The following is a 21,186-nucleotide window of genomic DNA, read 5'->3' as shown; positions in this document are numbered from 1 at the left end:
CCAAACGCAGTGTAGTGGTATGGTTGTAATCCCAGCTACTCAGATGGATAAGGCAGAGGGATCACAAGTTTGAGGCCAGCCTGAACAACTTAGTGAGGCCCTTCTCAAAAATTTTTTAAAAAGACTACAGATGTATTTTGGTGGTCAAGTACCTACCTGCCTAGAACACATAAGACCCTGGTTTGGATTCCCAGCACTGCAAAACAATAACACTCCCCACCTGAACCCCATGTCCACAGAAAAATCTGCACCCAAATGTTCACAGAAGCATTATCCATAATAGCCAAAAAATGGAAACAACCCAAATATCCATCAACAGATGAGTGAATAAAACTGACTGTGTCCATTTGGCAATAAAAAAAGAAATAAAGTACTAATACACGTTATAACATTCTGGCAAATACTATGCTAAGCCAGTCACAAAAATCATCCTCTATGATTGCATTTACATGAAATGACCAGAATAGGCATAATCTGGGGTGATGAGAGGAAGTGGGGAATCACAGTTTCTTTTTGGAGTGATGAACATGTTTAAAAAGTTGTGGTGATACATAAATGGGATTGATATTTTAAATAAGTGTATAAATTGAATAAAACTCAGCTAATTATACACTTTAAATTGTGGAAGGTAAGGCATGTGCATCGTATCAATAGTTTTTTTTTTTTTAATGGGGGGAGGTGTCATTTTTAGACAACCAATTTAGTATAAACAGTATAGTCAAAATATGCCAGGATAAAACTATTTATGCATCTTACTGGCATTTGGGGGTGTTTCGTCAAATTTCTTAAACAATAAACTATGTACTTAGTTTTTTTTTTTTTTTTAAAAATAGTATTACACTGATTTCACGTCATTTTCTGGCAAAATTAAGGACAAAAACGACCACAATCTTAAAATCTACAATTTTTCATTACATCCCCCACTTAACTATGCAGCTAATTTATACTCTTCCATAGCAAAGGCAGAAACTAACTTCAAATAATGTGCTGACAACGGTGCCCTTTAAAAAGCGTTATAATGTGGGGGAAATTTTTTAAAAAATTAAGAGAGGAGGGAACAAAAATGAACTCAAAACAATAAAATATTACAAGGTGTTATAATGATTTGTTCACTCTTTAGTCAAAACCGGGGAAAGAGAGAATGATAAGTTACAAATTTCTAAAACTTGGTGTTAGGATTCATAAATCCTTTAAAAAAAATTAATAATAAAGCAAAAAGAAAACAAGAAATCTCTCCGCGATCCGAGTGGGAGGAAATTCTGGATGCTATCCGCAAGCAGGGTCCCAAGCGGGCCCACGGCCAGCCGGGCCGCAGGCGCCCCTGCTGGGCCCTCGTGTGAACCGTGGACCCGTAGCAGCCGGAGGAGATTCGCCCCGGCGCGCCTGGGGACTCTGCGCCGAGGTCAGGCCGAGAAACGCCGCCAGGTTCCCGAGGACTCCACCCTCTCCTCTCACTCTCCCTCCCCTCGGCGGTCCCCTGAGGGGAACAGGCGGGGCGCCGCACGCTGGGACAGGGGGGGTTGCGTTCTCAGCTAGAAAAGCTCCGCCGCCCAGAGTGGCGGCCGCGGGTTATTAATAAACTCCGCTTCTGCCCAGGCGCAGCTACCGAGGCGGCCGTAGGATCAACAAGGCCTGCGGCCGAGGTTGAGCAGTGGGAGCCGGAGCCCGGGCCCAAGCGGGCCCGCGCCGCCGCGCTGAGGGCGGCGGCCGGGCGGAGAATAATGCACACTGGGTAAAAACACATTTATATACGAACCTCCGAGAAAATTTTCCAACAATTCCTTCGTCCGACCACCATGCACCAGGACAGGAAACAGCCGCCCGGCCCCCAGGCCCCGCAACCCGCATAGCGTGTCTGAGGCCCGCCCCCAGCCTCCATTGGGCAGGCATTACGTCACTCACTGGGCATTCCCTGCTTTTAATTGGACCAAATTTAACCTACCAGAAGGGAATCGCCCCCTTAGGCACGCCCCAACTTGGGACGTCACCAAGGTTGGTCTTCCAGCCAGCGCCTGAGTGGCTCGCGCAAAGTGCGGAATCAAAGTTTCTGTGTCTTACTGGTTGGCAGAACCGCTCATCCCAGACCAACACCACTTCACTGACAAGTTAATTATGCGGATTCCGGGGCTCCAGCGGGAGACGCCATTTTGTAGCAAGGGAGGGAGGTTGGTCCTTGTGATTACCTGGGAGGGAGAAAGGGTGACGGGCGCCATTTTCCCCACAGGGGCGAAGAGGCGGATTGGGATTTCCCGGTGGGCTTGTTGGAATGAATTCTGGAGACCAGATGAGCTTTGCCTAGCCCTTGCCGAATGCTGTACCATTGAGAGGGAAGAGGAGGGGAAGCATAGGACAGGATGGGAGACCTGCCCGCTCCCCGGGGGCTCTCAATGCTGATTGAGGCCCTTGGTCTTGGGCAAAGGCCGTTTACCCGAGACCTGATGTGTGCCGGTGACTGGCTTCCAGGCCTGCCTGCGCTTCTCCAGTCGCCGGGGGCATCACCGTGCGGTGGGAGGATGAGCCTTCTGCCCCGGAAACTCCCGCGGAGTTTGGCACCAGAGTGGTGGTAGTCTAAGATTCCTCCGGGAGACTGGAAGCATTTATTCATTTTTGTACTTTTGGCTCAAAGTTTGAAGTCAACTGAATTGGTGTCGCTACGTTCTTTTGAATCTTATTTCCCTTTTGTGTGTTGATAACTGAAAAAGTCAAAGGGGTGCGGGAAAGTATTCAATCGGGTCCCCTAAACCTGTTAATGGATACAAATAAGTCGTTTCATGTGTGGTAGCTCTCATCCATTCCTTTTCTAAGTCATTGAAAATACTAGTAATTTCAGGAGGTATTGAGTAAATATTATTTGCTTGGGAAACCATGCCGAGTAAAAATGAAATAAAGTGTGTAGACTCAATATTTGTTAAATGAGGCAAGCCAGGTGTAGAATCGATTATGAGGACGTCGGCTTGCTTGAACAGATTTGGGTACTTAAACGGAGAGAGTAGGATAATGTTTAGTTTCTTGCATTTCAGATGATTATGGAATAGACGGAGGATAAGTCAAAAATGTTAAAATATAGCCAGCCCTCAAGACAGTGCTTTGGTGCATATCTGTACTCTGGGGTTGCAGCATTCCCCTTTTCCTGCTTAGGTGTACCTTAACCAAGGCAAACATGCATAATTTGTACCCAAACGCTCTTAGAAGGAAAATAGGATTTTATTTAAGCTTTAACACATTCTTTAGTAATTTAAAATATTTCTGATTACTTTTTAGGTTCTTGTATGAAAGCCACTGGGGAGGCTGAGACAGGAGAATCGCCAATTCAAAGCCATTCTCGTCAAAAGTGAAGCAACTCAGTGAGACCCTGTCTCTAAAATAAAATACAAAATAGGGCTTGGGATGTGGCTCAGTGGTGGAGTACCCCTGAATTCAGTCCCCAGCACCAAAAAAAAAAAAAAAAGTTTTTTGATGCTAGAGGATTTTGCTCATTTACAAGTTAATGGAGCCGGTGGCTCACACCTGTAATCCTAGTGACTGGAGAGGCTGGGGCAGGATGGTTGCAAATTTGAGGCCAGCCCAAGCAACTTCATGAGGTCCTAAGCAACTTAGTGAGACCCTGTCTCAAAAATAAGGGCTGGGTTGTAGCTCAGTGGTAGAACACTTGCCCAGTAGCAAGACACTGAATTCTATCCTCAGCACCACATAAAAATAAATATTGTGTCCATGTACATCTAAAATAAAAAGAGCTGGGATATGACTCAGTGGTAAAGCACTCCTGGGTTCAGTTCCCAATACCAAAAAAATAAATGGATAGATTGATTCCCTTTTAACCAAAGCTCAGCTGAAGGATAAGAGGTTCTGGGGGTAGTGGTGCACACCTGTAATCTCAGCTATACCAGAGGCTGAAGCAGCAGGATTTCAAGACCAGATAGTAATTTTTTGAGACCCCCAGCAATTTAGGGCAACCTATCTCAAAACCAAAAGGGCTGAGAATGTAGCTCAGTGGTAAAGTTAATGGGTACAAATAAGTCGTTTCATGTGTGGTAGCTGTATTCAGTTCCCAGTACCGAAAAATAAAGCACTGGGGACATAGCTCATTATGTCCTGATAATGAGTTCTATCCCCAGAATTCATTTCAAAACAACAGTCTCAATAAATTGCTGAGGCTAGCCTCAAACTTGCAATCCTTCTTCCTAAGCCTCCCAGAACTCGGATTATAGGAGAGTACCACCTCACCCCAAACCAGTGTTTTGTCTGTCTCAATTAGGAACTGTAGCTACAGATGTGGCACTTGCCACCCATTTAACAATGTTGCTGGGAGGATTTATGGTAATGTAAATACTGTACATAGGAAGCACAGTGCCTCTCAGATGTTTTTTAGTACTCGATAAATGTCTTTTTCCACTTCATTGTTTACAGCAGTGGTTCTTTAAAAAAAATATATATTTGGGTTTTTTAGTTGTAGTTGGACACAATATCTTTATTTTAATTAATTATTTCTTTAATGTGGTGCTGAGGATCAAACCTAGGGCCTTCCATGTGCTAGGCGAGCGCTGTACCACTGAGCCACAATCCCAGCTCCTGTAGCAGTCGTTCTTAAGTACTTTGACAACTCCTTTGAGATTCTTATGAAACCTCTGAAAAAAATATACCAAACAACTGTAATTTTCATAGGGCTCATGGATACAGGGTTGAGTCTTTGGTTTGTGCCATGTTTGGTGGCATACACCTGTAATCTCAGTGAACTGGGTGGGTGAGATAGAAGAATCTTAAGTTTGACGCCAGCCTGGATAACACAGTGAGTGTGTGTCTCAAAAAAGAAGAGAAAATCCTGGGTTTGTAGACTGAGATAATTTTCTTAGCTTTCACACAGAAAGGAAAATTCGTATTTACATTCCATTTGTTAGGGTTTAATTAGAACATATTTTTAAGAAGCAGGGTCTCCCTAAGTTGCTAAAGCCAATCTCAAATTTGTGATGCTCTGCCATCTTCAGCCCTTTTTATTTTGAGGCGATCTTACTAGATTTCCAAGGCTGGACTCACACATGCAGTCTCCAACCAATATCTGGGATAACAGGCATGTACCACCATACTCTCTGGAATAATATAATTTTATAACTTCTAAAACTTCAAACCCCCTGAAGATCCCAAAGGTATGTATGCCTCTTAACAAACTAGGACCTGATATATGCTAGGCAAGTGCTCTGCCACTGATCTATAGTCCCACCCCATTATAGTTCTTTATTTTTGTGTTGGGGATTTAACCCATGGTGCTCTACCAGTGAACGGCATCCTCAATCCTTTTGAGACAAGGTCACTAAATTGCCCAGGCTGGCCTTAAATTTGGGATCCTCCTGCTTCCCCATTCCAGATTGCTGGGATTGCATGTGATTTGCTCTTCATTCCTTTTTGCTAACTATTTGTATGAATCTAATATTTATCAACTGATGGATATTTGAATTGTTTCTACCTTTTTTGTGTGTGTGTGGTGCTGGGAATTGAACCAAGGGCCTTCTGCATGTAAGATTTTTTTTCTACCTTTTTGGCTCTTAGGAATACTATACTTTGGATAATACTGAAGCACATCTCTGCATACACCCCCCCCCCGTTCTATTTCAGAGAGACAATATCACACCCAGACTCTATGACATTTCTGTGCAAGTATTATGGATGTATTTTATTTCTCTTGGCATATTTACTTAGGAATACAATTGCAGAGTCATATGGTAAAACTGTTTACAACCTTTTGAGGAACTGCCAAACACAACAGATGAGCATTTTACATGTAAGGATTCTAATTTCTCCACATCCTTGCCAATATTTGTAATTGTCCATCTTTATCCCCACCCCACACCACGCCCCCCCCTTTTTTTTTGTGCAGTGTTGGGGATTGAAATTAGGGCCCTATGCAAAAGTTTTTACACATTGTGGCTGGGTGTGGTGGTGCATGCCTGTAACCCCAGTGGCTTGGGAGGCTAAAGCAGGAGTTCAAAGCCAGCCTCAGCAACAACAAAGCGTTCAGCAACTCAGTGAGACCCTGTCTCTAAATAAAATACAAAATACAGGCAGGGATATTATTCAGTGGTTGAGTGCCCCTGAGTTCAATCCCTGGTACCAAAATAAATAAATAAATAGTCTTTTGGAGTGCTGGGGTTGTGGTCAGTGGTAGAGCCCTTGCCTAGTATGTGCAAGTCCCTCAGTTCTATTTTAAGTACCATGCAAAACAACAACAAAAAATACAACTTGAACCACAATATTGATGAAGCCCAATTATTTTTTTCCTTAAATATGTGCTTTGGATACAAGTTTAAGAAACCACTACCTAATAAAAAATCATTAAGATTTATGTGTATGGTTTTCCCCAAGAATTTTATTATAGTTTGAAGCCTTCATTCAAATCTTTAATACATTAGCTAAGAGACCTGTTTCATGCTTTTGCATGGAGATAACGTATCTTAAAAAGATGACTATTTCCCACGTTGAACACTCTTGGCACCCTTACTGGAAATCAACTAACCATAAATGTAAGGGTTTAATTAGTGATTCAACTTTATTCTCTTGGACCATCCTTACACCAACAGAACACTATGTGATCACTAAATCTACTTTTTCCAATATTGTTTCATCTATTCTGGGTCCTTTATATTCCCATACACATTTCAGGATAAGCTAGTAAGTTGCTGGGCAGGGGGTAAAAAGATAGCTGAAATTTCATATGGATAAAACTGTATCTGTAGATCAATTTGTGCTATGTTGCAGCGTTCATGTTATCTTCCACTTATATAGTTATTTCAGTTTTACCCTGTTTTGTTGTATTTACTCGTAAGTACTTTTTCATTGCTACTGTAAGTGGAATTTTAGTTTTAGCATAGTGCTGTTTAGAAAAACAACTAATTTTTGTATATTATACAAAAAATTTTGTATATTATATAACCTTGTATCTTGCAATCTTAAAATCATTTTGTGCATGTTATTTCTTAGAATTTTCTATCATATCATCTTGTGAATATATTTTTACTTTTTCAACCTGGATTCCCTTTACTTCCTTTTCTTGTTTAATTGCCTTGCCTAGAACTTGATTTGTAATGTTGAGTACTAGTGGTAAAAGTGAGCATCCTTGTCTTATCCCTGAACTAGGAACAATTATTACCATTAAGCATATTAACTTTTGGGTTTTTGGTAGATATCTTTATCAAGTTGAGGAAGTTTTTTATTGTTTGGCCAGGTTTTCTGTTGTTGTTGTTCTGTTTGGGGGTGCATTATATATAGTGGAGTCTCTTTTTTTAAAATATTTTTTTAGTTGCAGTTGGACATTTATTTATTTCTTTTTATGTGGTGCTGAGGATTGAACTCATTGCCTTGCACATGCTAGACAAGCGCTCTGCTGCTAAGCCACAACCCCACCCCAATAGTGGAGTCTCTTTTGTTACACGTTTGTACAAAATTTGGCTAATCTGACTGGTCTTTTAAAAGAAACTTTTAAAAGGTTTTGAGTATAGCTGACAAACTTCAGTATATGCATGGAAGCAGAATCGAACTATATAAAGATGAACTAACCTGTACTTTAAAAAAACTTGGTAGGAGATGATGATAACCCTAGAAAAATATTACTCTAAGATACTAATTCCTCTCATAGTGCAAAAATGAGGGATTTCTACTGTTAATATAGGTTCAATCCCTAGTACCACACACAGAAAAAAGAACTAATGTTCTTGCAAGAAGAACCTTTTCTAGCTTCAAGATGTGACTTATTTAGATAACAATTCCTCCTTCTCTGAAAAAGATTAAGTATTCCAAGATACTTGACATGTAAGTGAACATGTAACCTTTTTTTTTTTTTTAAACCATGAAGCCCAAGTATTATATGGTATTGCAAGGGTAGCCAATCTAAGGGTAGAAGCTGGAATTCAGTAGAAACACTGCTGGTAAATAACCTCAGGTTATCTTTGCCAAAAATTTAAATTATATCAGAACGGACAAATCTTATAGCGGACAAATCTTATAGCGATGTAACTTAGGTGATTCATTCTGTAAGTATGGAATGTCTGTTATGCTTAAGTCATGTGTTCTTACTGAAGGCATAACTTTCATTAAATTCATGAAATACCACTCCCACTTGGTGGTACCAAGGGAGCTTTACCATGGAGCTGCTACACCAGCTCTTATTTTTTTAGTACTGAGGATTGAACCCAGGGGTGCTTTTCCACTGAGCTATATCCCCAGCTCTATTTTTTGATATTTGGCCTCACTAAGTTGCATAGGGCCTCACCAATTTGTTGAGACTGGCCTTGAATTTGGTATCTTTACTCCTTGACCTTGCTGGGATTATAGGGGTGTGCCACCACACCCATCACTTTATATTTTGAGATAGAATCTTACACTAAAGTGGCTGAGGTTCCTCTCAAACTTGTGATCCTGCTGCCACAGTAGTTGGTATTACATTATGTTATGGTAATTCTTTTTCTTCGTGCTTGCTTCAGGAAGAGGGTATATTTGGGCTGAATAGCGGCATATAGCTATGAGGCTCTGGTTTGGCCCCTCCTATAGTATAGTCCCTTCTAGAGCAAAATACAGCAGTCACTATCTTAATATGTCAAAAACAAATTTATAGCTGGGCATGGTGGAGCATATTTATAATCCCAGGGAGGTAGGAGTCTAAGGAAGAAGGATTTTAAGTTTGAGGCCAGCCTCAGCAATTTAGCAAGACCTGTCTCAAAAGAGGACTGGGGACTTAGTTCCATTGCAATTGCACCTCTGGGTTCAAATGCCCAGTGCAGGGCAGGTTGGGGTGGGAGGGTGTCTTACAAGAGTTGCATTCCCATGTAGAAACTCAAACATATTAAGACATATGCTCTGTGACAAACTGTAATTTGATATTGTTTAAAGAAATCATGAAAATTGAAGTATATATTGGATTCATTAAAAGCTATCATTTGAACATTATTTAAGTAGTTTAATTATAAGGTATAATTTGGGGTTAAACTCTACAATGGTGGGGCTGGGGTTGTGGCTCAGCAGTAGAGCGCTAGCCTCTCACGTGGAAGACCTGGGTTCGATCCTCAGCACCACTTATATTTAAAGATATTGTGCCCATGTATAACTAAAAATAAATAAATAAATAATGGAGATTAGTTTGGAACCAATTAATGGGAGACAATAAAACTTGTTCTCAAAGACATGACAATACATCTTCTTGAAACAAAACCCCAAATGAGAATTGTCATTCTGTTCATGAGAGTAACTAAAACCTTTATTAGATATGGATTTCCAATAACAATGTGAAAACTGGAATTATCATTTCAAAGAGCAGTAAAGTTTGAAATTTTAAAAAGTAGGGGACAAAAAAAAAGAGGTAAAGGAAGACAAATACTATTTAATATCTCCCCTCTGTACACAATGTTGCATATATACAACTACTTCATTTTTTAATAATTTTATATAATGTGAAATCCCCTTAAGCAATTTAGGGTATACAGTTGGTGTCTAACTTGGGGGCAGGGCAGTAGAAACATACTTGATTAACAGTTTTCACTCATAGACATTAGACAATTTTTTCATTTTTTGCCAAGATTTTAGTAGTAAATTCATAAGTATAGGAAATACTTCACTCCTTCTGTGTTAATAGAAAACCAACCAAACAGTGCCAGCAATAGTGGCTTAATTATTGATATACAAGAAAAGCACAACACCAATGGGTTTCCTTAATTATGCATTTTAAATATTTATGTGCATTTTATTCTTATACTTACAAATTTTTAATGTTTTAGACAATAGCATGTAAGTTTGAATCCACTGAGATGTTGCTTTCAATTTGAAATATTGTGTATACATGTATATAAAAAATAACCCAATGTATGACTCATCTGACACATGTTTTAAGATCAATAAAGGCTTATTTTCAACATGCAGTTAGAAGAGAGGGGAGCAAGCCAACCTCTCGACACTGTCTTGTTGCTGGCTCATTTTTCCAGTGGTATCAATAGTGGTTTTTGGAGCAAACCATGTGCCTTCGGCCTATAAATAAGATCAGATACCACAATCATCAAGAGGGGCAGAGGAGCTGTGCAAAGGGAAATAGGCAGATGATGTAAACTGTTAAGGATGCATTTTGCATTTTTTCTTGTTACTGGATTAAAACAAGCCAATGAAGGGAAGAAATTATAAATAGGAACAAAACTGCAATCAAATCAAGACATAATAGCCGAATTAATTTCTTTTAATATTGCATATATAGATGTTTAGCCATACTCTAAGATCAACTCTTTAAGAGCAGAACTTTATATCCAATTTACATGCTTCAGATATCGCCTTTCTTGTTTGTTACAGTAAGGTCTTGTATCCAAATATTCACTTGTACACTGAGAGCTTTAAGAAAAAAAACAGGACACAGAGGGAGTTGCCATTTTTAGCAGCAATGAAATATCACTAACCCCTTTTTACTTACCGAATTCAAGTCACTATCAGAGGTGAGTGTACCACAAAGTTACCAGTTACAAAATTGCTAGTTCATTTTTAAATTAATAACTTGAAATTACCCCTGCCCCCCACCCTATTACATCCCTTTTTATAAACAGCAAACATTTTTGCTTTTATACATAGGCTAGCAGGCTTGTTTCAATATGAAAGTGCTAATTCATTTACAGATTTTTAAATCAGTTATGTAGTGCTACAATAAATGTCCAATAATCTACATAGGAACAATCTTTGATGAATGAAAATGAAGACTGAATAAGGCTATCATATTACCTTATCTTATTTACATACAAAGGATACCCAATGGTGAGGAAGAGACAGAAATCGGACAAATACTCATAGGTGTAAAAATTACATCTACCTTTGAGCTTTATACTGTAAATGAGACATTTTAAATAGTCCTGTAGCCCATGCCTATTTTTTCCTCAGAAAAAGAAAAGCTGCCTTCATGACATACCCTCTTGTTTCAGATTTCCACAGTGTCACTTGAAGCTTCAGAGTCAGGATCTTACTTTCTTCAAAAAATAAAGAAAATACCCCCACATTAACCCCCCTCCCCACAAAAATCCCTCTGGTTTCACTTCCAGTGCCAGGTTGCATGATCAGGTCCCACCTCCTGGGTTTTTTTGTCCATCTATTGATCAATTAGTTTAGAGTAGGTAACATGAACCAGTTCTGGAACCACTACTAGGAGGAACACAAGCTCTTCACTACAATCACACAGCAGGAAAGAAACTGAGAACTCAATTCATCCCTGGTGCCGGGCCTCCAAAATTGAAAGAACTTGGCACAACTGGAGCACTGAATTTGTATCCTCCATGCTTCTCAATCATTTTGGATTCTAGAAAATAAATAAGTGAAACTTTAGTAGGGCATTCAATTATCTTACTACTTTGTAGGGAAAAAAAAGACTTAAGAATTAACAAGATAGTAGTTTACCATTAGTGGCCAAGGTGTTCCAAAGTTGACAGCTCTATTCTCCCTGACAAAAGTATAAGGGGAAAGAGGGCATGCACTATGTAGAGAAGACAATCAGTCCTGTTTTATGCTATAGAATCCTTTAGCGAATTTTAATTTCCATGGTTAAGGAAAAACATTTTTAAGGTACTGAGTACTGAACCCAGGGGTGCTATACGACAGAGATATAGCTCCAGCCCTTTTATTTTGAGACAGGCTGGCACTAAATTGCTGAGGCTGGCCTCGAATTTCAAATGCTTTGTTTCCCAAGTTGCTGCAATTATAGTTGTGTGCCATCATGCCTGACCTCAAGAAAAAAAAAAAATCTTTAAACACTCCATTGTGAGTCATAAGGAACCATGATTGATACCAGTCATATGTATCAATAAGGAACCATCTTGAAAAGAATTCCAAAATAAAAAATACTTAAGAGCTGGGTATAGTGGTATTTGCAACACAGTAAGACACTATCTCAAAATAAAAAAGGTGGGAAATGTAGCCCAGTATAAAGCACCTCTGAATTCAATCCCTAGTATCTTTTTTTTTCAATCAGAGTATCTTTTAAAAAAAAAAAAATCTTTTTAATATTTACTATTTTTTTTTTAGTTATAGATAGACACAGTACCTTTATTTTACTTGTTTATTTTTATGTGGTGGTGAGGATTGAACCCAGTGCCTCATGCATGCTAGGCAAGCACTGTACCACTGAGCCACATCCCAGCCCAAGGGATCTCATCTTTGACCACAACTATAAAGGGGTCTGGGTATTAAAACCTAGAGAAAACTGTTACAAAGTATATAAAATTAAAATACACATTTGCTAGGCGCAGTACTACACGCCTATAATATCAGCAATTCAGGAAGCTGAGGTAGGAGGATCACAAATTCCAGCCCAGCCTCAGCAACTGAGGCCCTGAACAACTTAGTGAGACCCTATCTCTCTCTAGAGAGAGAGAGAATTTTTTAATATTTATTTTTTAGTTTTCGGCAGACACAACATCTTTGTTTTTGTATGTGGTACTGAGGATCAAACCCGGGCCTCACGCATGCCAGGCAAGCGCGCTACCGCTTGAGCCACATCCCCAGCCCAAGAGAGCCTATCTCCAAATAAAAAGGGCTGGGGATGTGGCTCTGTATTTAATCCCTGGCACACACACACACACAAAAAGAGTAGATCTTGAAAATGCATTCCAGAGCTGGAAGTTTTTATTTATTTATATGTATATATATGTATATGTATATATACATACATATAGTGGTGTGTATATGGTAAAGTATATATATATATATGGTGGTAAAGTTTGGTTCCTAACATGGAGCATAGGGATGGAGTGGAATGAGGGAGTATATTAAAATGTTTAAAGATAAAAAAAAACTGGGGTTTTTCTATAATATATTTCAGAAAAAATTTTTAATTCATTACCTTTTTTTTTTTTAGTACAGGGATTTAACCTGGGGTGCTTAATAACCAACCCACATCCCTAACCCTTTGTATTGAGACAGGGTCTTCCTAAAATTGCTGAGGCTGGTCTTGAAAAATGGCAATTGTCCTGCCTCAACCTCCCAAATTACTGGGATTACAGGCGTGTGCCAACACACCCAGGTAATTTATTACTTCTACTGGGTTTGATCCAAAACACCACATAAAAATAAATAAATAAAACAAAAGATATTGTGTCCATCTACAACAACAACAACAACAACAAAATGTTTAAAAGAAAAAACTTTGAAGTCATTAATTACATCAAAAAGGGATTATGGTTGACTAACATACCATGGGCTGCTCTTCTTTGATCGGCAAGAGTTGCTATGTCTTGTAACTGTTTTCTTTGTTCTTCATTAAGACCATGAGTCAAAGCTTGATACCATACAGGATTACGATTCTGAATAGCTATCAAAACAAAAACAAGTAGGAAAAAACACTAATACGCAGGACTGACAGCTTTTTTTTTTTTCTTTTCTTTTGGTACCAGGGATTGAACTCTGGGGCATTCAACCACTGAGCCACATCCCCAGCCCTATTTTGTATTTAGAGTCAGGGTCTCACTGAGTTGGTTAGCACCTTGCCATTGCTGAGGCTGGCTTTGAATTCTTGATCCTCCTGCTCAGCCTCTAGAGTCCCTGGGATTACAGGCGTGTGCCACTATGCTGGGGGAACTGATACGTTCTTTCTATTCTGTTCTGTCTATCCGCAACCCAAAAATGAAATTCTCCCCAATAACTTTATTTCTATTTACGTATTTGTTTGTTTGTTTATTTTTGTGGTGGTGGGAATTAAACCCAGGGCCTTGTGCATGCAAGGCAAGCACTCCACCAACTGCGCTATATCTCCAGCCCTCCCAAATAACTTTAAAAGTTATCTTAAGTTACTTATGGAATAAAAGATATAGGGCAAACAGTAATTCCAGTTCATCTTTGTGCTTCAAAAATATCATAATTGTTCTTATTGTATTGTACTAGGGGTGTTTCAATAATAAAATTAATTTAAGTGGTAGAGCACTTGCCTAGCAACTGAGAGGTGCTGAGGGTTCAATCCTTGACACCACATAAAAAATAAAATAAACTGGGTGCAGTGGCACACACCTGTAATCCCAGCGGCTCTGGAGGCTGAGGCAGGAGGATCCCGAGTTCAAAGCCAGCCTCAGCAATTTAGAAAGCAACTCACTAAGCAACTCAGTGAGACCCTGTCTCTAATAAAATACAAAATAGGGCTGGGGATGAGGGCCAGTGATCAAGTGCCCCTGAGTTCGGTCCCTGGTTCCCTAAATAAATAAGTAAAATATTCAGAGTTAAATGACTTGAAAATACAGATGCAAGAAAAAGGGTGAACAATACAAAATACACGCTTTATTTTTCTTCCTCTGCCTACTCAAAAACCTCTCTTTAATATAACTTGGTTTGTGATTTATGTCACTGCTAGAGTTCTTTCCTGGAGTATGTGAGACCCCAGAGTTGGCAGGCAGTAAAAAGAAAGAAAAAAGAAAAGTATATATACATAAAGTCTTTCCATAGAAAGGTAACTTTGCAATTCTCAAGTTAAAATGACAAGTCACACATTTTTATATCATAGCCTAAAAAATGGTTGAACAATTTTTTTCCAAATGTCACAAAAACAAGTGTTAAAATTTCACAATGTTCAACCAAAAAAATATACTACACAAGTGAATATAAAATGATGGTAGGTCTGAGCAAGTATTTCCCTATTTCACACATACATCTGCAAGCAAGAGTCTAAAATAGGTTTTACCCCCAAAATTTTCACTGCCGAGCAAGTAAAGAATGTAAAAGTGATTTCCACATGTATTGGGTGCAAGGTAGTTGGGGGGCAAAAACCTAATGCTAAATCACAAGATCTTCTGTTTCTCCTTTACTTCAACTGTGCAGAGGCGCTGTATTAGAAACTATATTTTAGAGACTGTCCTGTTCATACCTAACAAAACACAAAGCAAGCCAGAAGTTCTAGCACTTCAATCAATTCTTGTTATTATCTAATTCAGAAAACTATTTGTGAACTGGCATCAAAAATACTTTCATGGGCTTGGAGTACTTAAACCTTGGTTATGAAAGAATTTATTCCATATCAAAGTTCCTATGTAGAAATGATAATTAACAGTGGAGAACCCTGAGGGGGAAGGACTTTCAAATTTAGTGGCAATTTAAATACCCCCCCCCCACTACTGGGGACTGAATCCAGGGTTGCTCTACCACTGAGCAACATCCTCAGCTCTTCGTATTTTTTATCTTGAGGCAGGGTGTTGCTAAGTTGCCCAGGCTATACTCAAACTTTGATCCCCCTGCTTCAGCTTCCCAAATAGCTGGAACTACAGAACTATGTGATCAGCAATTTAGTTTCATAAAATGAGTGGTGGACTATAGGCATTACACCTTGAAATTCAAGCAAAAGATGCTATTAAACAAAAATAGCATGTCGTATTCTATAGCCACACATAACTGTGATATATCTAGAATTCCAGGAGAAATCTGTATCACTACAACCAAATTTGGGTGGTTAAATTAGCTGCTTGAAGCTTAAAATTGATTATATTAGAATTGCTAATTCTGTAATAATAGAATGAATTGATTAAGAGATGCAAAAATACATAAATACTGAATAGATATAAACATGGAAGAACAATTGAGGAAAATTGAAAGACTGAGAATCAGAAGAAAGAGGAATTGTCATTGTACTTTTAAGAAATACACTATATTCTAGAATGTATATCTTTCAAAATTATAAACTAAATGGAAAAATAAGAGGAAGAGGACAGAATACTCAGTAGCTTGACGGCATCATCATAAATAATTTTGGGTACTTTAATTAATCTCTTCATTAAAGGACAGATTGTGTAATGAAAGGTCTATATGTGATAAGCTGACTTACTTTGAAATATAGCTTTAAATATCTGATACTCATCAACAGGGTTGTCTTCATCATCAATGATTGTGGAATAGCCTTCCAGAGCAGTCTCCTCTGCATCATCTTCTTCCCAATCATCATCATCTCCATCTTCACCTGCTTGCTTAGCCAGAATTTCCAAATATTCTTGCCCATCTTCATCAATATCATCTTCATCACTGCCTAGTTCCTCTGCCAAATCATAAATATAACACTGAAATGGTTTGTTACTCAAAGTGACAATCGCTTACCATTTTCAGCGAATTATAATTCATTAATAAAGTCAAGGAAAAGTTCCAGGAATTGGTGTTTAAACACATGTCTAGCAACAGACAGAATAATAACTTCTCAAGCATGTCCAAGAAACCCAACCATGTCTTGTTATTCTAAACACCAGAGATGATTTTTTTGGGGGGGGTGGGGCAAGGGGTTGTACGAGTACCAGGGATTGAATTTAGGGGCGCTTTACAACTGAGCCACATTTCCAGCCTGTTGTTTTTTTTTTTTTGAAAAGGGTCTCACTAAGTTGCTAAGGCTGGCTTTTAACTTTCGATTCTTCTGCCTCAGCCTCTGGGATTACAAGTGTGAGCCACCTCACCTAGTTTGTAGGAAGATTGCAGCCCATGATATGCTCTTGGCCTTCTAGTATGAAAATTCAAACTAAATACCAATAAAAAATTATATAGTTTGAATAATACCCATAGAAACTTTGGCAGGGGGCCAGTGCTGGAAATCAAACCAAGGGCCTCAAGGAAGGTGCGATACAACTGAGCCACATCTCCAGCCTCACCCATAGAAACTTTTGTGAGATCAAATAAAAATAAAAAAGGGCTAGGGATGTAGCTCAGTGGTAGAGCACCCCTGGGTTCTATTCCTGGTACTGCCAAAATGGAAAACAAGACCCGTTAAGTTAATACTTGCGGAAAAAGAAAAGAAACTGCAATGCCTATCTTACCTTGAATCAATTTCAGTAATTTCTTTTTAAAAAATATTTGTTTATTTTTTTAGTTTATTTTTATGTGGTGTTGAGGATTGAACCCAGGGCCTTGCATGTGCTAGGCAAGGGCTCTACCACGGAGCCACAACCCCAGCCCCTCAATGGCAATAATTTCTAATATCACTTATGCATTCTTTGCTATATTTGCTATGCCAAACAAATACAGAGTAACCATCTTTTATTGATTGCATACTATAATGCCTGGAACTTCCCTCTTATAGGAAACATAGATGACAATTCTGCCTTTATAGACTTTGCTACTCTTCTGAGATAAGGAAGTCTTTCTATGAATGAACAACTATAAATGCATCTGGCTATGATCCTAAATTTTGGGAGAAGGACTAGAAAAAAGTTAAGTCCAGTAGTTTTTTAACTATATATGTGTTGCTGAAATTCACCACAAATCTCTTACCAGTTTCATCATCATCTTCAGCTTCATCATCATCATCACTGTCGTTTTCATGTTCTGCATGACAGGCATACGCTCTTTTTAATCCATTAAACAAAAGGATAAAAGCTGGCAAAATCTGTCCAGAAACCTGATTTAAAACTTGTGGTATCTGTTCCATATCAATAAGAGCACAGAGGCCAAGAACACACATCTTTCTGTCATGAAGCCTAAAAAAATAATATAAAAAAAATAATTTTCCTCTATTTTCTTAAATAGAGTTCTTCATAAAGGTCCAATTCATGTTACTTACCCCAAGAAACAGTCAACATCATTAAGCCACTGTGTAATAAAATGGTTTGTAACTGGTTCAACGTTATTAGGGAAGCGAAGATTTTCTAAGGTATTGAGTAGGAGGTGCGGATTATAATATAAAGCTGCAATTGCAACTTGCAGGCACATTGTTCGCAGTTCACTTGTCTTAACCTCTCTTGTCAGTCTCTCTAAAGCTGCCTCCACGAATAAGGGAATGCACTGTAAAGAAAGATTACAAGGTAGTCCAAGACTGAAATGAATAGCACCCTAACTATTCTATCCATATTAACTTAACTGTTGCCTCAACTAACCCTTTAGGCTCATTTAATTACTAAAGCTGTCAGAAATCTTAAGCCAAAATTTACCTAGCATAACAAAGTACACATGAAACTTCAATACTTGTATTTTCAACATATTAAATATATGTTCATTAATATATATTGGTTAAATTTTACACCAACAGTGAAAATAAATGCTATGGTACACAACAGTGTATCACAATATATTGTAAATGCCAAAAGGAGAAAAAGATGTAAAAAATTGATTTATTCTCTGAAGTTCCAAATAAAAGCATTAGAAGTTAGCCTTGGGCTGGGGATAAAATGAAATTCAAAAGTAGACTGTCTGCCTATCATACATGAGGCTCTGGATTCAATCTCAGCAACCTACACAGTTACCCTCACTGACCTGGTCAATGCCACGCCCTTTGCATTGTAGAATGATGACCTCTAACAATTTTGCTGCATGACATTCTGCATCTTCTCCCGCAACTCCTGTAAGAACCTGATCAACAAAGAATATAAATTCCAAGAAGGTTTCATGAAAATGTTTACATCAGAAATAATTTCCTTTCCTTTCCTTTCCTTTCTGAGCAGTTCTGAATGATTACAATGTTCATTGTAGAGACTAAACTACAACACCTGAGGATTTAAACTTGTCAAATAGTCTAGCCTTCTGGTGTCCTGGTCTTAGTGATCAAAGCATCTGTCCTGAAATGCCATTCTGGATTAAAACAGGATATGAACCACTACCTTCTCACACAAAGGGTAGAAGCTAAAACACTTAATCTTTCTCAGGGTACTGACTCTTCTGTTAAGAATTACACAAATGCTGCTATTTGTAGACAAAACATTTGTCTCAAAAAATGAAAAATGATGAGTTGGGGTGCTGTGGGATAAGGAGGAAGAAATATCCTATTGATGGCAACCACTGGCCTATAAACGGCAGACAGGAACTAAAGAACATGGACATGACATGGTACTTAACATTAGAAAATTATAAATGTACGGATAAGTGTTCTGGAATAACAAAGTAGATTATAAGAGTATTATCTCTTTTACCATAATATTAATATAGACAAGATAACTGGCAAAAAATGAATAACACAACTAAAGAATTACTGTATGAACAAGAGGTCAAAAGGGAAAAATATTAAGTGAAAGACAAGCATATCTAAAACCTTCTTGACAAAAATACTTTTCCCCTTCGTAAATCAGATTATCACTAAGGTTGTTGCCCAAGCTGGCCTTGAATTCATGGGCTGAGGAATCTTCCTTCCTCAATCTCATCAGTAGCTTGAATTACATCCATACCTGGCAGCAAAATCATTTTTTATTGTGCTGCTACTTCTTAACAAAAACTGTTAGAAATTCAAATAGTATGAATTATATCACCAGCCCCCCATTTAAACACATGTCTCCCCAATCAAACTGTAAATAAAAATTTATCCCCCTACCCTTGTTGTAAGAATAGTATTTTTACTTTCTAGCCTCTAGAAACCTTCAATCTCCAAGTATTTCTTTCCTTTATACATCTCTATCCAACTCTAAAAAAAAAAAAAAAAAAAATTAAACAAAACAAAACATCTGTCTACTATTCCTGATTCTTTCAAAAAATCTCAAGCTATTGATTCTTTCCTTTAGTTTCCACAGAACTGGGTTAAAGTAAACTCCAGACACTCTAAAAATCAAAACATTTGTAAGTAAATGTCAGAAGCCATAGAGAAGACATGTGCATGCTGAAGTCATTACTAGGTAATCTAGAAAACAAAGTTTTTTTTGAACTTTTTTCAGGGAGTGGGGTGTACTGGGGATTTAACTGAGGGATGCTTTACTCGTGAGCTACATACCTCCAGGCCTTGTTCTTTTTTATTTAAAGACAGTGTCTCACTACTTGGTTTAGGGCCTTTCTTGCCGGGTTTCTGTTCTCCAGACTAAAAGGCTCAGGGGTCACTCCAGTAAAACTGGGCTGACTGGGCTGCGCAAAATAACCACACAAGAGACACAAATATCTTTTTGTTTGGGGTCGCTGGGATGGCTCCTCTGACCTTAAGGGTCCGCAGAAAGAGAGAGAGGGAGAGCACGTGCTGACCCTTTTTACTGAGGAAAGTTATTTAAATGAGGCAAGGGGTCATGTTTCAGAGGGCTAAGTCTATCTTCATGATGTTCACTGTCAGCAGGTTGACTGACACCTGGGTAGGCCACACCCAAGGGCACAGTAAGAGAAGGGGACCCACACAAGGCACTTCCATGGAATATTCTATCCTAATCAGGGCAAGGGATTATATTACAAAGGAATAGGTGAGCATAGATCCACCCAAGGGGCTGTAGCAAGACACACCCCATGCACGAGACACCGACCCTCGCACCCAAGAAGGATGGGGAAAGCTCTGCCACATTTCTGTGACTGAACGCCTCAGCACCCAGCTGGCGAGGGGAGTGTGAAATCAGTCACGTGTAAGGTTGGTCTCCCACACTTACTAGCTGAAGCTAGTCTTGAATTTAATCCTCTGGTTTCAGCCTCCCAAGCTGCTGTGATTACAGGTGTGCATCATCACGCCTGAGTGTTCATAGCTTTTAAACCCTTTGATTTTATCAGACCCACGTGCTCACCATGTTTTTCATAATGTGATATCAAATGTATCCTCATAATTGTATAGGAGCAAACTTGTAAGATCTAATATTACCTTAAAATGACCTACCTTTTTGCACATACTGTATATCATCTCAAGATACTTGGTATCAGATAGAAGTGTGTCTGTATCAACTGTTACATAATTATGCAGAAGAGGCATCATGTCTGTATTAATAAAAAGCATCAGTTATACATGTTTACTAATACAAATGCTTTATCTTTGCTTTTGAAAATTTTCCTTAGAAAAGGGCAAATCTGTGAAATCAGATGATCTCTCTATTTTTTTTTTTTAACTCCTAGTATGGGGGATTTAACTTAAAGGAGTTTTACCACTAAGCTACCTCCCAAGCCCTCTGTATTTTGAGTCAAGGTCTCCCAACTTGGTCCAGGGTGATCTAAAATTTGACAAGGCTGGCCTCAAACTTACTATCTTCCTTACTCAGCTTTCTGAGACACTGGGAATACAAGTAAACATCATGATGCCCATTTTCTGTCATTCAATTTTAGTAAAGATGTATTCAATTTTAATGCAGAAAGGAACCTATTTCTTAATTTCTTAATTATACATAAAATAGCTATGGGGGCACTAAAAGAGCAAACCTAAAATAACTAAGTCAAAATATAAAACAGAAATCAATACTATGTGTTGTCCTTGAGGATTAACTTCTAATGATAACTTACCCAACCAATGAAGACCATTTAAAAGTATATAACCAAATGATAAGCTATAAATGAATCAATCAACACGGGGAAAGGTGA

At 38.5% G+C, this 21,186-nt stretch overlaps 2 protein-coding genes across 3 annotated transcripts in view; both read right to left on the bottom strand.

Annotated features, from left to right (window-relative positions):
• Znf143 (zinc finger protein 143) overlaps positions 1 to 1,893 on the bottom strand; it is a 61,960-nt gene extending 60,067 nt beyond the window's left edge. Inside the window, exon 1 of the mRNA XM_048787916.1 lies at positions 1,757 to 1,893. Within this exon, the coding sequence (XP_048643873.1) occupies positions 1,757 to 1,879 (123 nt within the window). The 5' untranslated portion in view covers positions 1,880 to 1,893. The remainder of the gene's footprint in view (positions 1 to 1,756) is intronic.
• A 7,323-nt stretch (positions 1,894 to 9,216) lies between these two features.
• Positions 9,217 to 21,186, bottom strand: part of Ipo7 (importin 7) — a 60,968-nt gene continuing 48,998 nt past the window's right edge. For both annotated transcript variants that reach the window (XM_015477614.2, XM_048788315.1), the window contains 7 exons: positions 20,495 to 20,592; positions 18,202 to 18,297; positions 17,513 to 17,733; positions 17,224 to 17,429; positions 15,800 to 16,006; positions 13,193 to 13,309; positions 9,217 to 11,302 (listed from right to left, as the gene is read on the bottom strand). In XM_015477614.2, the coding sequence (XP_015333100.1) occupies positions 11,205 to 11,302; positions 13,193 to 13,309; positions 15,800 to 16,006; positions 17,224 to 17,429; positions 17,513 to 17,733; positions 18,202 to 18,297; positions 20,495 to 20,592 (1,043 nt within the window). In that variant the 3' untranslated portion in view covers positions 9,217 to 11,204. The remainder of the gene's footprint in view (positions 11,303 to 13,192; positions 13,310 to 15,799; positions 16,007 to 17,223; positions 17,430 to 17,512; positions 17,734 to 18,201; positions 18,298 to 20,494; positions 20,593 to 21,186) is intronic.

Source organism: Marmota marmota, unplaced genomic scaffold, assembly GCF_001458135.2.
Source record: "Marmota marmota marmota unplaced genomic scaffold, marMar, whole genome shotgun sequence".
In the NCBI taxonomy this organism is placed as follows: Eukaryota; Metazoa; Chordata; class Mammalia; order Rodentia; family Sciuridae; genus Marmota; species Marmota marmota.
This window is presented reverse-complemented; position numbering and strand designations above follow the sequence as displayed.